The 14,993-nt window shown below is 46.6% G+C and overlaps 1 protein-coding gene across 28 annotated transcripts in view; it reads right to left on the reverse strand.

The window, feature by feature from the left end:
- Positions 1-11,197, reverse strand: part of ASCC2 (activating signal cointegrator 1 complex subunit 2) — a 49,227-nt gene extending 38,030 nt beyond the window's left edge. For 7 of the 28 annotated variants that reach the window (XR_013522285.1, XR_013522284.1, XR_013522281.1 and 4 more), the window contains exons 1-4: positions 11,102-11,197; positions 9,967-10,088; positions 6,860-6,921; positions 4,254-4,351 (exon numbers count right to left, since the gene is read on the reverse strand). Coding sequence is in view for 18 of the 28 variants with exons in the window: in XM_078337944.1 (XP_078194070.1) it covers positions 4,254-4,351; positions 6,860-6,921; positions 9,967-10,088 (282 nt within the window). In the remaining 10 variants the exon portion in view is untranslated. Of the gene's footprint in view, positions 1-3,610; positions 3,731-4,253; positions 4,445-5,643; positions 5,718-6,859; positions 6,922-9,440; positions 9,535-9,966; positions 10,089-11,101 lie in introns of all 28 variants that reach the window. The other 21 variants (XR_013522287.1, XM_078337976.1, XM_035268974.3 and 18 more) reach the window with 8 other exon arrangements.
- Positions 11,198-14,993: the final 3,796 nt, after the last annotated feature.

Below are 14,993 nucleotides of genomic sequence, written 5' to 3' on the forward strand. Positions count from 1 at the left end.
CACACATATACCACACACACACACACACACACACACACACACACACACACACACACAGAGTCTCTCTCTCTTGCTCACTCACTCAGGCCAGGCTACTCATTCTCCCAACACACACACACACACACACACACACACACATACATATACCCTGAGATTCTACTTTCCCTGCCATCCCAAAGGGGGAAGATGGACATCTAAATCACCAAGTGAGCACAAAACAGAGGAAGTGACAGCTCAAACCTGGCAGAGGGACTTTGGAAAAGCAGGAGGGAATTAATAGCACCTGGAGGATAAGGGACGACTTCGCAGAGCAAGCAGCCTTCCTCCAAGGCTCCAAGCATCCAAGCCTTGGAGGATAAGGACTATAAATGAAAGAAACAACATTTTTATGGAGGCATAAACATGAGCCATGAGAAAACGGCACAGATTGCACTGGGCGGGGGGAGACACATTTGGCAAATGCTGGAATGATTAAAATGAAAGCCGCCACTTATTGTGGACCTGCCCTGTACCAATCACTAAGCAGGCACAACCTACGGCCTATTTCTTTTTTAATCTACAAAAACTACTTAATAGAGACATAGTATTGGCTGGGTGCAGTGGCTCAAGCCTGTAATCCCAGCACTTTGGGAGGCCGAGGTGGGTGAATCACTAGGTCAAGAGATTGAGACCATCCTGGCCAACATGGTGAAACCCCATCTCTATTAAAATACAAAAATTAGCTGGGCATGGTGGCATGCGCCTGTAGTCCCAGCTACTTGGGAGGCTGAGGCAGGAGAATTGCTTGAACCCAGGAGGAGGAGGTTGCAGTGAGCCGAGATCATGCCACTGCACTCCAGCCTGGCACCTGGCGACAGAGCAAGACTCTGTCTCAAAAAAAAAAAAAAAAAAAAGAGAGAGACATAGTATTCATCCCATTTTAGAGGAGGAATCAAACAATAAGGTTCAGGAACTTTCCCAAGGTCATGGTATTAAGGAGGCAACTGAGGCAGTATTTGAACCAAAGCTTACACTGCAGACCTATTAAGTGACCTATGGTATCTGTGTGCCATCCTGGTCTCACTGCTCATCCTTCTGACCCCAGCTCCCATCTCACCTCCTCCAGGAAGCCTCCCTGACTCCCACCCCAGCTAGATTAGGAGCTCATCTAAGCTCTCCCTCAGCACCTGCATTCTGTGCTCACCTCTCTATACTACTTGAACAGCATTAAAAGTGCTTTCGGACCAGTGGTTTGCATGGGGAAAGGGTGGGAAGAAGGTATGGATTGCAGAGAGGCACATGAAAACTTTTAGGGATGGTAGAAATGTCCACTAATGATGATGATAGTTTCATGCATGTATACAGATGGAAAAACTAGTCTTATTGCATATTTTGTGTTTTAATTTTAAAATTTTTGGCTGGGGGCAGTGGCTCATGCCTATAATCCCAGCACTTTCAGAGGCCAAGGCGGGCCAATCACTTGAGGCCAGAAGTTTGAGACCAGCCTGGCCAACACTATGAAACTCCATCTCTTACCAAAAATACAAAAATTAGCCAGGTGTAGTGGCACGTGCCTATAGACCCAGCTACTTGGAAGGCTGACTCAGGAGAATCGCTTCAACCCAGCAGGCAGAGGTTGCAGTGAATTGAGATCATGCCACTGTACCCCAGGCTGAGCAACAGAGCAAGACTCCATCTCAAAAAAAAAAAAAAACAAAAAAAGACAGGGTTTCAACATGTTGCTCAGGCTGGTCTTAAACTCCTGGGCTCAAGTGATCCACCCGCCTTAGCCTCCCAAAGTGCTGGAATTACAGGTGTGAGCCACCGGGCCCGGCTACAAGACTATTTCTTTTGAGTCTTCAAGTATGTGCTATTCAAATAGTAGATCCTCAACCACCATTAGCTCTACCAATCACCCTAAAAAGGTGGTGTGGTGACTACCCTTTGGCTAGAGATCATGCCCCAAGCCAAGACTAAATGGACAAATATATCTTACTTGGGTGGACAGGTATCTTAGTACAGTCTTTCAGGAGCTTCCCGCGGCCTGCAGAATAACACTCTTCAGTCTGCCAACAAGACCCCTCCTCGATCAGCCAGCTGTCTCCCTCAGCTCGTCCCTCTTCCCACCCTACACCGCATTCAGTGCTGCTGTCATTGTCCCTGCTGTCATCACCATTATAATAACAATTTATTGAGTGCTTACTATGTTTCAGGCACAGTGCTCATTCATAGATATCTCATTTAATCCCTACAACCACCCTGCAAAGCTGGTCCTATTATTATCATTTTTGGATTTGAGGCTTAGAGAGGTTCAATAACTTGCCCAAAGACACACAGCCAAATATCCAAATATGTGTGAGATGAACACAAAGCCTGTACTTGCTAACTCAGCTATTCTGCTGCCACCTCAAGTGACTTGTGGTTAGTGTAAGAGTCAGGCTCTCTCAAGACTCCAGGACTGCATACTAAGGTCATCCTACAAGGTCTAGCTTTCTCCTGTTGCTCTGCCCAGCCAGTGTTAAGTCGCCCTTCAGTACCCAGTTCCGAAGCCCTTTCCTTCAGGAAGCCTGCCTGGGCTGCATGGGCCCTCCTACCAGGCCCAAGACCTCCCTGCCCCTACACACCCCACTGGTCTGGATCAGTGGCCCGGGCTCTGCACTCATGCAGCAGCCTCAACTTCCTTCTATCACAACCCTGATCACACTAGAGAAGCTACTGGTCTGTTTTTCTCTTAGGTTGTGGGCTCCTCAAGGGCAGAGACCATGTCTTTTCTCTTTATAGCTCCAGAACCTGGCACATGGCCTGGTTGCAGTCCCTGACTCATGTACCAAATGTTTTCTGAGAGCCTCCTATGTGCCTGATGCTGGAAATCAGGAGTAAAGGGCAAGGACCAGGCCACTGCTCTCACCGTGCCCACAGTCTTAAAAACCCTCATGTTCATTCGGTATCAGGGGGAAGACCGAGGTGGAAAATCATACTCCACCACCCAAGGAGCCAGTCTCCATTTGTATTTCCAACAGAACTTTCTGCAATAATAGAACTGCTCTATATCTGTGCTGGCACTCACCACATGGGGCTATTTTAATTTAAAAGCATTACAATTAAATTAAAAATCCAGTTCCTCAGTCCACACTTCCAGCACTATTCATGTTACAAGTGCTTAATAGCTACATGTGGTGAATGGCTACCTATTGGGTAGCTATCATACTGAACAGAACACTGTTAGATGTTCTGATAAATATCTCCACATATAAAAAGGTTATTAAAAGGAAAGGAGAGGCTTTATAGCAGAAAGATTAAGGACATATGTCCCTAGGGTCTGCCTCGCTAGGTTCCCATCCTGGCTCCTCTACTTTCCTAATTCTGTGACTTTGAACTCTCAGCTTTCTCATCTGTAAAATGGGGACAATCAAAATATCTATTTGTAGGGCTGTGATGTGGACTAAATGAGATAATCCGGGTGAAGTGTTTAGAATGGTCTGGCACAGGGCAAGTACTCTATAAATGTCAGATATTATTATTAGAGAGTATTTAGGAAGTAATAAGAAGTTATCTAGAAGGCAGGAAATAAAACACCAAGTTCCTGTTTCTCACGACTTTACGCAAACCACTAGAAAACACTTCCTCCCACCTTGTTCAAGTAAGTTCATATTCTTGGGAAAACAACAGTGGATACAGAACTCCAGGGCCCGCGTCTATCTCCTTCTTCGGCAGCCTGACACCTCTCCATGGCTCTCATCTCTCTTTGCAGCTGGTAATCGAAATGTTCACAGCCTCCTTATTTTCCAGTCTCACAAGTCCTGCCGGAGTGTCTGTATGTGGTGCTTCTTATCCCAGTTGAGACAAAAGACAGCCCAACCTCTGAAATCAGCATTCCCACCAAAATACGAATAGCAGCTTAAATAGCTCTGAAAACACTACCTGAAACCTGAACACCCTCCACAGGGTCAAATCCCCAAACCCAGCTTTGGGCTGGATCCATTTCTGGCCCAACCCAGGCTGAATCAGAACTACCATCAGACTGATTTGAAATTAAATGCTTTGAGGAGAAGGTACAGGGTGGTGACATGGAAAATTCTACTCAAATTCAAGCTGCTGCTCAGAAGGAAACTCCTACTCTGGGCCTGGAAGGGACTAGTAGTGTCTCAGCTACTGAACCACTGACCATGGCCCTCAGGTCATTCTTGAACAGATAAAGAAGGAATTTTGCTTTTTGCTTCTGAAATTTCAAGACTGACAATATCAGGCTGAATGGCCTTAAGGCACCGGCTCACCAGCGCTGGTGAAGTCCTCAGCTTTCCTGTCTTCGAGTCCTTGTGGGTGATCTGGAGTTGGTCCAGGGGCAGAGCTGGCATTGTGCTGCGTGACCCTCCTGAAAGGAATATGGATGGGAAGAAGAGAGCAGATACACAGGCTCCTGGGGGCAGGGCCTGCTCTGGGGCTGATCCCAGAGTCAGAAGAGAAGCTTCAAAAAAAAAAAAAAAAAAAGAGAGAAGCTTCAACCTCTCGCCTTAGGAGGCTCCTGTTGTGGTCCAGGACCTGGTTCACGCACCTACTAACCCAGGCAAAGTGACTTTTTTTTTTTTGCATAAAGCAGTTCTCAGTTGTAGAAGAAAATACTTCCCCAAATGACTCCTGATATATTTCCACTGACTTTTTTTTCTGAGATGGAGTCTCAATCTGTCACCAGGCTGGAGTGCAGTGGCACAATCTCGGCTCACTGCAACCTCCATCTCCTGGGTTCAAGTGTTCTCCTGCCTCAGCCTCCCGAGTAGCTGAGACTACAGGTACATGCCACCACACTCGGCTAATTTTTTGTATTTTTAGTAGAGACAGGGTTTCACCACATTGGCCAGGATGGTCTCGATCTCCTGACCTCATGATCCGCCCGCCTTGGTCTCCCAAAGTGCTGGGATTACAGGTGTGAACCACCACTCCTGGTCTTTTTTTAAGAGAGTCTTACTCTGTTGCCCAGTGCAGTGGTACAATCATAGCTAAAGCAATCCTCCCACCTCAGCCTCTGAGTAGCTGAGACTACAGGCATGCACTACTATGGCCAGCTAATTTTTTAATTTTTTGTAGAGACAGGTTTTACTTTTTGATAGATGGGTTCTTACGATATTGCTCAGGCTGGGCTCAAACTCCTGGGCTCAAATGATCCTCCTGTGTTCATCTCCCAAAGTACTGCCTCAGTCTCCCAAAGCATTCACAGGTGTGAGCCTCTGTGCCCAGCCTATTTCCACCCACTTTGAGAAGTACTGGCTAAAAATACTTAGATTCTCTTTATTATGGCTCCAGCTGTGTGAGCCTATGAGCTCTATGAAGACAGGGCCCAGGGCTCTCCTCTTGCTACCTTTTCTGTGACCACAGGATTAGTACAGAGGTGGCCTCACCAAATGTTTGAAGAACGACTGTATATGAGGACACTCCTTTTAAAACTCTAGCCAGATTATAAGTCTTCTGAGGGTTGGAGCCATGGGCATCATTCCTCACTTGTGGAGGATGTTAAGATTTTACAACCTCTCTAGGCTTCAGGGAAGAAATACACAGAAGAATAGAAGGACATGAGAAGGGAAGGACATGGAAAAAGAGAAGGGCCAGGGAGAAAGAGAATTCATAGAAAACTGACAGTGCAAGCTCCTTTCTACAAAGGCCCAAACTGACCTCACAGTCAGTGAGTGGCAGATCCCATGTCTCCTGTCCTGCTGTCCAATGTTCTTTTCACAATATCACTTGTCCTGACCCACAGAAGGGTCATATGTGTTGGATGAATCATGGAATAGAAATAAATTAGGCCATTCAAAAAACATGCCATAAAGGGCTGGCACAGTCTCAATGACAACATGAAGAGAGACAGAGGCTAGGGTGATGAAACTGTCACCTCTTGAGCTTTCACAGTCAGATGAAGGAGCATGGGGATGAGCTACCAGGTGTGCCATATCTCAGATATTGGACCAGGCTTAATGAAGAGCTCCTCTAAGTGCTTTTCTTTTCTCTCTATCTCTCTCTTTTTTTTTTTCACAGAGACAGGGTTTCACCATGTTGCCTAGGCTGGTCTCAAACTCCTGAGCTCAAGCAATCTGCCCATCTTGGCTTCCCAAAGTACTGGGATATAGGTGTGAGCGCCTGGTCTCTAAGTGCTTTTCTCAGCATTAACTTACTTGCCCATGTTAACTGGCTTTACACGTATTAATCCTCACAAAAACTCTAAGGTTAGTTCTATTACAGAAGATAAGAAACTTGCCCAAGGTCTCACAGTTAGTAGGTGGCAAAGCAGGCTGGTTCTTAACCACTGACTATACTGTGTCTAATTTAGTTAAACTTAGGGGTAGGATAGGGTGAGGAGGTGGAGTGGCAGTCAAAGCACTTAGAGGAGAGCCTGAGTAGTCTTGATAATAGAGACTGGCCAAGGCCGGGCTCATGCCTGTAATCCCAGCACTTTAAGAGGCTGTGGCAGGTGGATCACCTGAGGTCAGGAGTTAGAGACCAGCCTGACCAATATGGTGAAACCCCGTCTCTACTTAAATTACAAAAATTAGCCGGGCGTGGTGGTGTGCACCTGTAGTTCCAGCAACACGGCTGCCTCCTACTGAGGCAGGAGAATCACTTGAACCAGGGGGCGGAGGTTGCAGTGAGCCAAGATTTTGCCACTACACTCCAGACTGGGTGACAGAGAAAGACTCAGTCTCAAAACAAAACAAAACAATAGAGACTGGCCAGGAAAGGGTAATCAAGGCAGAGGAAACAGCAGAACAAAGGCAAGGAGATGGAAACAGGCTTGTACCCAAGGAACCTTGGGTCCAGCCTGTTATATAGACTGTGAAGAACCCCACCCTAGAAGGAGTAATGAGAGAGGACCAGTCTGCCTAGTCCTCCACACCTGTTCCAGCTCTAGGATCCCAGAAGATCAGACACACATGGTCTCTGCATACATGAGATGGCCTGAAAAAAAAAATCACAAGGCAAAGTAATGAAGGGCTTGGGGTAAGTTTTCATCTTTGCTAAGCATAGATAATATCCTCTGCTACATGTATTTCTAATCAAGTTACTATCTTACTAGCCTCTCACAACAACCCAAGTAAGGACAACAATTACTATGCTCAGATATTAAAAAAGGGGCCCTGATTTGCTCAAGGCAAATACATTACTGGCCAAGCTGAAACTGAAGCCCAGGTCTTTTGTTATGGCACCTAGGGCTCTTGTGTTGAATATGTTAGAATATATACATATATATATATGTACTTTTTTCCTAACCCTCTAGCCATGCTGGAAGGCGAGCTGGAAACACCACTGGATGCACACTAGTGCAGAAGTCTAAATGATGCACAGGCCCAATTCTTTCCAAGCTCGCCCACTGAAGATGGCAGCAGGAGTGATGGCAGTGTTGAGACACAGGGTGGAGAAAAAGTCATGAGGAGGAGGCAAGTCTCCACCCTTTAACCTCTAGGCCCCACAGTCCAGGCCTAGACAGGTAGAGACAGCACTTGCTTTAAGAAGAAATTCACAGCCAGGTGCATTGGCTCATGCCTATAATCCCAGCACTTAGGAGGCCAAGGCAGGAAGACTGCTTGAAGCCAGGAGTTTGAGACCAGCCTGAGCAACACAGTGAGACCCCATCTCTACAAAAAATACAAAAATTAGTCAGGTGTGGTGGCACACACCTGTAGTCTCAGCTACTCAGGAGGCTGAAGTGGGAGGATCACCTGAGCCCAGGAGATCAAGGCTTCAGTGAGCCGTGATGGCACCACTGCACTCCATCCTAGGTGACAGAGCAAGATCCTGTCCCAAAATTTAAAAAAAAAATTTTTTTTTAAAGAAACTCACTTCTACAAACCATTGCCTGGTAGGGCAATTCAGGGCTAGCCCTGTGTGGTGGTAGGGAGAGAGCTACAGTCCTACAGTCTGGTTCAGATCCTGGCTCCACCTTTTCTTATCCATTTTGAGACCTTGAGACAGTTCCCTAACCTCTCTAACCCTTGATTGCCTCTTCTGTAACATCGAAATTGTAATAGTCTATAATCTCGTAGGATTGGTATGAGAAGTAATCAGTGAGAAGCGTTCAACCCAATACCTGACACATAATAAGCACTCAATAAAGTTTAGTTGTTATTATTCAAGCCCCAACCAGAGGCAAGACACTCTGGGCTTCCTGGTTTATTCAGCAAACAATTCCTGAATATAGTCTGGGTCCTAGGCGTATAACTGACAAGTGACTATTATTTGGTGTTAAAGCTGTAACAGGAAATTTCCAAAACTAGACCACAGTAGAGAAAGGAAGGATGTTACAAAGAAGGTGATCTATAACTTGGATGTTGAAGAACAGGGGGAGAAGGTGAACATTCCAAGCAGAGAGCAAGCATGAACAAAGGCTCAGAGTCCTAAAATGTGTGGCTTTGGGTTGGGTGAGGTGGCTCCTTCCTGTAATCTCAGCACACTGGGAAGCTGAGGCAGGAGAATCACTTGAGCCCAGGAGACTGAGGTTGCAGTGAGCCACGATCACATCACTGAACTCCAGCCTAGGGACACAGTGACACCATGTCTAAAAAGTGTGGCTCTGAAGAAAGAGGAAAACATTTGGTGTTGCTGAAAACACAAGGTCAGATAGGGGATGACAGAAATGAAAAGAGAAGAGAAGCTGGATAGGGTAGAAAAGACCAATTTAAAACGAGCCTCAAAATAGCTTGAACCCAGGAGGCGGAGGTTGTAGTGAGCTGAGATAGTGCCATTGCACTCCAGCCTGGAACAGAGCGAGACTCCATCTCAAAAAAAAAAAAGCCTCAAATGCTACACTAAAGAGTTTGGTATTTCATTTGAAGGTAGTGAGAAGTTGTTTAAGTATGGGGAGACATAATCAGAAGGAGATGATGATAACCTGGTGGCAGAGAAGACCTTTTATGAACCACAGGAGAGCAAACACTATGTTAATCATTTCATTCATTCAATTTTTTTTGGGGGGGGGGATGGGAGTCTTGCTCTGTCACCGAGGCTGGAATACAGAGGAGCAATCTCGGCTCACTGCAGCCTCCGCCTCCCAGGTTCAAGAGCTTCTCCTACCTCAGCCTCCTGAGTAGCTTGGATTACAGATACATGCCATGACACCTGGCTAATTTTTGTATTTTTAGTAGAGAGAGGGTTTTACCATGTTGGCCATGCTGGTCTGAAGCTCTTGACCTCAGGTGATCTGTCCACCTCAGCCTCCCAAAGTGCTGGGATTACAGGCATGAGTCACTGCCCAACCATTCAAATATTTTTGAGCACCTAGTATGTGGCAGGCACTGATGCCCACAGAATACCAAGGTGACCAAATAACAAACCTGGTCCTTCCATTCACAGGGTTACAGTCCTAATGGGGAAAGACAGATACTTTCCCACTTAGCCATACAAACAAATAAAATGCAATACCATGATGTAGCTATGTAGGTAAGGCTCATTAGACTGTGGCAGCATTTAGAGAGACCTACCTGTAATCCCAGCACTTTGGGAGGCCGAGGCGGGTGGATCATGAGGTCAGGAGTTCGAGACCAGTCTGGCCAAGATGGTGAAACCCTGTCTCTACTATAAATACAAAAAAAAAAAAATAGCTGGGCATGGTGGCATGCACCTGTAGTCCCAGCTGCTCGGGGAGCTGAGGCAGAATTGCTTGAACCTGGGAGGCAGAGGTTGCAGTGAGCTGAGATTGCGCCCCTGCACTCCAGCCTGGGTGACAGAGCAAGATTCCATCTCAAAAATAAAAATAAAAAAATAAAAGAGAGACCTGACCTGAGGGAGAAGGGATGTTAAAGAAGACTTGAGTTCTTGACTATAGAAATTAACTAGGCAGGGCCAGGCACAGTGGCTCACTCCTGTAATCCCAGCACTTTGGGAGGCCAAGGCAAGCAGATCATGAGGTCAGGAGATCAAGACCATTCTGGCTAACAGGGTGAAGCCCTGTCTCTACTAAAAATACAAAAAAAAAAAAAAAAATTAGCTGGGTATGGTGGTGCATACCTGTAATCCCAACTACTCCGAAGGCTGAGACAGGAGGATCGCTTTAACCCAGGAGGTAGAGGTTGCAGTAAGCTGAGATCATGCCACTGCACTCCAGCCTGGGTGACAAAGCGAGACTCCATCTAGGAAAAAAGAAAAGAAAAGAAATTAACTAGGCAGGCCAGGTAAGGTGGCTCACAGCTGTAATCCCAGCACTTTGGGAGATCAAAGCGAGCAGATCACGAGGTCAAGAGTTGGAGGCCAGCCTGGCCAACATGGTGAAACCCCCTCTCTACTAAAAATACAAAAATTTAACCAGGTGTGGTGGCTTGCATGTAATCCCAGCTACTAGGGAGGCTGAGGCAGGAAAATCGCTTGAACACAGGAAGCAGAGGTTGCAGTGAGCCAAGACTGAGCCATTGCACTCCAGCCTGTGCAACAGAGCAAGACTCTGTCTTGGTGGGGGGCGGGGGGAAGAAATTAACTAGACAGTCTGAACTTTAAGTTCCAAAAGGACAAACAACAATCATGACTATGTCTGTGTCCACCGTTGTATTCCTCTGTGGGGCAGGGCAGCAAAAGCCAAAAGCTAGGAAAGGGAGGGGAGCTCCCTACAAGCACCCAATTACAGTATGGCCTGGGAGCATTCCCGGGGCTACTGCGCTCTCAGTTTCTTTGTCACCATTCCTCTACTCTCTCAGTAGAATATTACTCTCCTCGAGACCTTCTGATTGCTCTGCCCATAGTATCCACTCTCCCAGTTACTGTTACAGCTTTAATGATCTAGTGCATTTGCTTGTCGTTGACCATCTCCTTTCTTTGTATCCCCAATGCCTATATCTGTGTCTGGCACATGGGAAGCACTCCACAAATATTTGCTAAAGGAATGAATGAACCCTAAGGGAACTGAAGCCCCGGGTGTGAGGACGTAGGGGCACAGTGGCTGGTCCAAGGCCACTCTGGGGCCGAACTTCGATCCCGGGGTTCCTGACCCTGGCGGCCTAGCCTCAGGGGGTGGCTCAGAACTCCTCCAGTACCATAAGCGTTGGCCCCGCAATGGAGGCGAGGATGAGAGAGCCAAGGCTGCCCAAGGTACAGCCGCGGCTCCTCCGGGGCCCCATGCTCCTCATCCAGCAGGGACCAGCCACTCACTCACCTCGGCGACTCCACCACTGGCTCTCTGCCGCTGCCGCCGCCGCCGCCGCCGCCGCCGCCGCCGCTGCCAACCACGGTGACAGCTCCCTGCAAGCCCGCACTTCCGGGGTCAAACGGCGATTCCGTAGGAGCAGACAGGAAGTCTCGGCCTGGCCCCCGCCCCCAGGGCGAATTAACCCCCCGCCCCGGAAGCTGGACCAGATCCTCCCCTCTATTTCTAAGACTCCGCCCCGCACTCGGCCGTCTGTAGCCACGTCGCCATCCCGTCTTACCTCCTTTCCTGCTTATGCAGAGGATAGGTCAGCTGAGGGCGGGTTATGAGATTACACCTCTTGGGAAGTTCAAGTATGGCACCTGAGAAGGCGTCTCGGAATCCCAGGCTTCCACCTTCTGCTCGACCTCCTTAGTCATCGTTTTACATATTTAATCCAGAAGAGAAATTTCAACAAGTCAAAAAGCACGAACATAATGTTAAGCAGATGTGCAAGTACAGACTGCGATTTCATTTACAGGAAATTGTAGAACAGACAGAACTCATGAGTGGGGATGGTGTTAAGATTAGTAGTTTCTTCTGGGGCTGTGGACTGGGAAGGGCCACAGTGAGGCTGGGGTCATCCGCTATCTTCATCTCGGTGATAGCCAATGTAGATGCTTTGGAAAATTCATCACATTGTACACTTAAGATTGGTGCACTTTTCTGTATGTATGCAATACGTTTTTTTGTTTGTTTGTTTGTTTTTTAAGGAAGGTACAGGTATTGCTATTGTAAGAAAAGAATGCAATTATTCTACAGAATGTCTCAGGTAATGTAGGTTTAGTGGTCCCTAAGCCTGGCTATGGATCAGAATCCTCACAGAAAACTTGTTAAGAACACATATTTCTGGCTTCCTCTCAGTGCCTGGCACACAGTTAGAATTCAAAACCAACCACCATCATTATTGGGGTGTTATGGAAGCCCCTGAATGGGGAACACAACCCGGCCCTGAGATTGTGAAATATTTCCCAGGACCCTCCTGCCAATCCCTGCTGTCTGCACTGGAGCTGCAAGGAATGCTTAGTTCATTCAGTGCCTGTCCTCAAGGAGCTTACAAGATAGGGAGTGCAAGAAAACCAATAGCAATCAGTCAATGTGATGAATACAGGGTGCTGAGGAAATAGGAGACATGGTCTGTAAACCAGAAATGAGATGAGAGGGGCTGGATATTATATTAGTTATGTATTGCTATTAACATATCACCACAAATTTATAACAACACACTGCTTGCAACTTACAACAAACACATGTATGTATTTATTTATTTAGAGATAGAGTCTCACTCTATGGCCAGTCTGGAGTGCAGTGGCACTATTTTGGCTCACTGCGACCTATGCCTCCCGGGTTCAAGCAATTCTCATGTCTCAGCCTCCTGAGTAGCTGGGACTACAGGTGTGTGCCACCACACCCAGCTAATTTTTGTATTTTTAGTAGAGACGAGGGTTTCACCATGTTGGTCAGGATGATCTCGATCTCTTGATCTCGTGATCTTCCCACCTTGGCCTCCCAAAGTTCTGGGATTACAGGCGTAAGCTACCATATCCAGCCAACAAACACATTTATTATCTCACATTTTCTGTGGGCCAGGAATCTGAGGATGGCATAGCTGGCTCCTCTACATCAGGATCACCCACAAGGCTGCAATCAAGGTATCAGCCAGGGCTGGAGTCTCATCTAAAGGCTCAAATCAAAAAGGATCTGCTTCTGAATTCCCATGGCTACTGGCTAAATTCCGTTCCTTAAGCATTGTTGGACTGAGGGTCTCAGTTCCTAGCTGGATTTTGGCCAAAGGCTTATCACGTAGGCTTCTCCAATGTAGCAGCCTGCTTTATCAAAGCATGCAAGCCAAGAAGTCAGTAGGAAGCCAAGAGTGGTGGCACATGCTTATAGTTCCAGTAGGATGGGAAGCTGAAGCAGGAGGATTGTTTGTGCCTGGGAGTTCAAATTGAGCCTGAGCAACATAGCAAGACCCAGTCTCTAAAAATAAAAAATGTAAAAGAAAATAAGACAATAGGGGCTGGGCACAGTGGATCATGCTTATAATTCCAACACTTTGGGAGGCTGAAGTGGGAGGATTAATTGAGTCCAGAAGTTTGAGGCCATCCTAGGCAACATAGTGAGACTTCATCTCTACAAAAAAATTTTTTTAATTAGCCAGGCATGGTGGTGTATGCCTGTAGTCCCAGCTACTTAGGAGGCTGAGGCAGGAGGATTGCTTGAGTCCAGGAGTTTGAGGCTATAACTAGCCATGATCACACCACTGCACTCCAGCCTGCACAACAGAGCAAGATGCTGTCTTGGACAAACAAAAGGAGGCAATAGGAGAGTCTACTAGCAAGAGAGAAGTTACAATCTTGTGTAACCTAATCATGAAAGTGACATCACTTTTGCCATGTTCTATTTGTTATTAGCAAGTCACAGAACTTGCCCACAGGGGACTACACAAGGGCATGAATACCAAAAGATGTAGATCAGTGGAGGTGATTCTAGAGTCTGCCTGCCACAGATACCTAGAGAGTACATATCGGCTGGTCCGAGTGCAGTGGTGTTTACAACTAATTGATCACAACCAGTTACAGATTTCTTTGTTCCTTCTCCACTCCCATTATTTCACTTGACTAAAAAAAAAAAAAAGGACACATATCAACCCGAAGTCTGTAGGAGAGGAAGTAGAGGTGAAGAGAGATAAAGACAGTTAATAAGCATTTTACATATATTATCTCTTTGATTCTTTTTTTGTTTGAGACGAAGCCTGTTTCACTCTATCACCCAGTCTGGAGTGCAGTGGCACGATGTCAGCTCTCTTCGACTGCCGCCTCCCAGATTCAAGCCATCCTCCAGCCTCAGCCTCCCAGTAGCTGGGACTACAGGCACACGTCGCCACACCTGGCTAATTTTTGTATTTTTAATAGAGATGTGAGTTCGCCATGTTGACCAGGCTAGTCTCGAACTCCTGACCTCAGGTGATCTGCCTGCCTTGGTCTCCCAAAGTGCTGGGATTACAGGTGTGAGCCACTGCACCTGATACTCTTTGACTCTTTGTAAGAATGGTAAAAGGTAGAAGCTGTTATTACCCCATTTTAAAGAGAGGTTTAAAGACTAGACTAGAGTCACAAAGCTGGTAAGTGGGTGGAGTGGGGATTTGAATTCAGCCCTGTTTAGCCCCAGACCCTGTCCTCATAACCTCCCTACCAAGAGGCTTTCCCAAGCTCCCAGAGGTCTCAAGTGCCACAAGCTGTGGCAGAACAGTGAATGTTTCCCTTGGTTGCTGTTATTATTATTATTATTATTATTTTGAGATAAGGTCTCCTTCTGTCACCCAGGCTGGAATGCAGTAGCACTATCATGGCTCACTTCAGCTTCTACTTCCTGGGCTCAAGCAATTCTCCTGCCTCAGTCTCCTGAGTAGGTGTGACTACAGGCATGCACCACCATGCTTGGCTAATCTTTCTTTTTCTTTTTTTGGTAGAGATGGCATCTTACTATGTTGGCCAGGCTGGTCTTGAACTCTTGGGCTCAAATGATCTTCCTACCTCAGCCTCCCAAAGTGCTGGGATTACAGGTGTGAGCCACCATGCCAGCCTGTTGCTGTCATTTTTAGGAAAACTGATCTACTGACACGGAAGGGACAGAAAAAGGTGCTGGAAACTTTGTGTTTTTTTTCTCTGTCATCCACACACATTAGACACATGGAAAATGCTATCTGTATCTCCAATTGGTTGGGAGAAAATCACTTGCAGCAGAGCCTTTGGTCCAGGAAAAACTTAAAATAGGAGCTCTGGAGAAAATATATGCACTGGCTTCATCTTTCCCCATTGTACAAAGATGCTCATATCACTAAGGTTTTGGAACTAAATCA

This window comes from Callithrix jacchus, chromosome 1 (genome assembly GCF_049354715.1).
Source record: "Callithrix jacchus isolate 240 chromosome 1, calJac240_pri, whole genome shotgun sequence".
Classification (NCBI taxonomy): domain Eukaryota; kingdom Metazoa; phylum Chordata; class Mammalia; order Primates; family Cebidae; genus Callithrix; species Callithrix jacchus.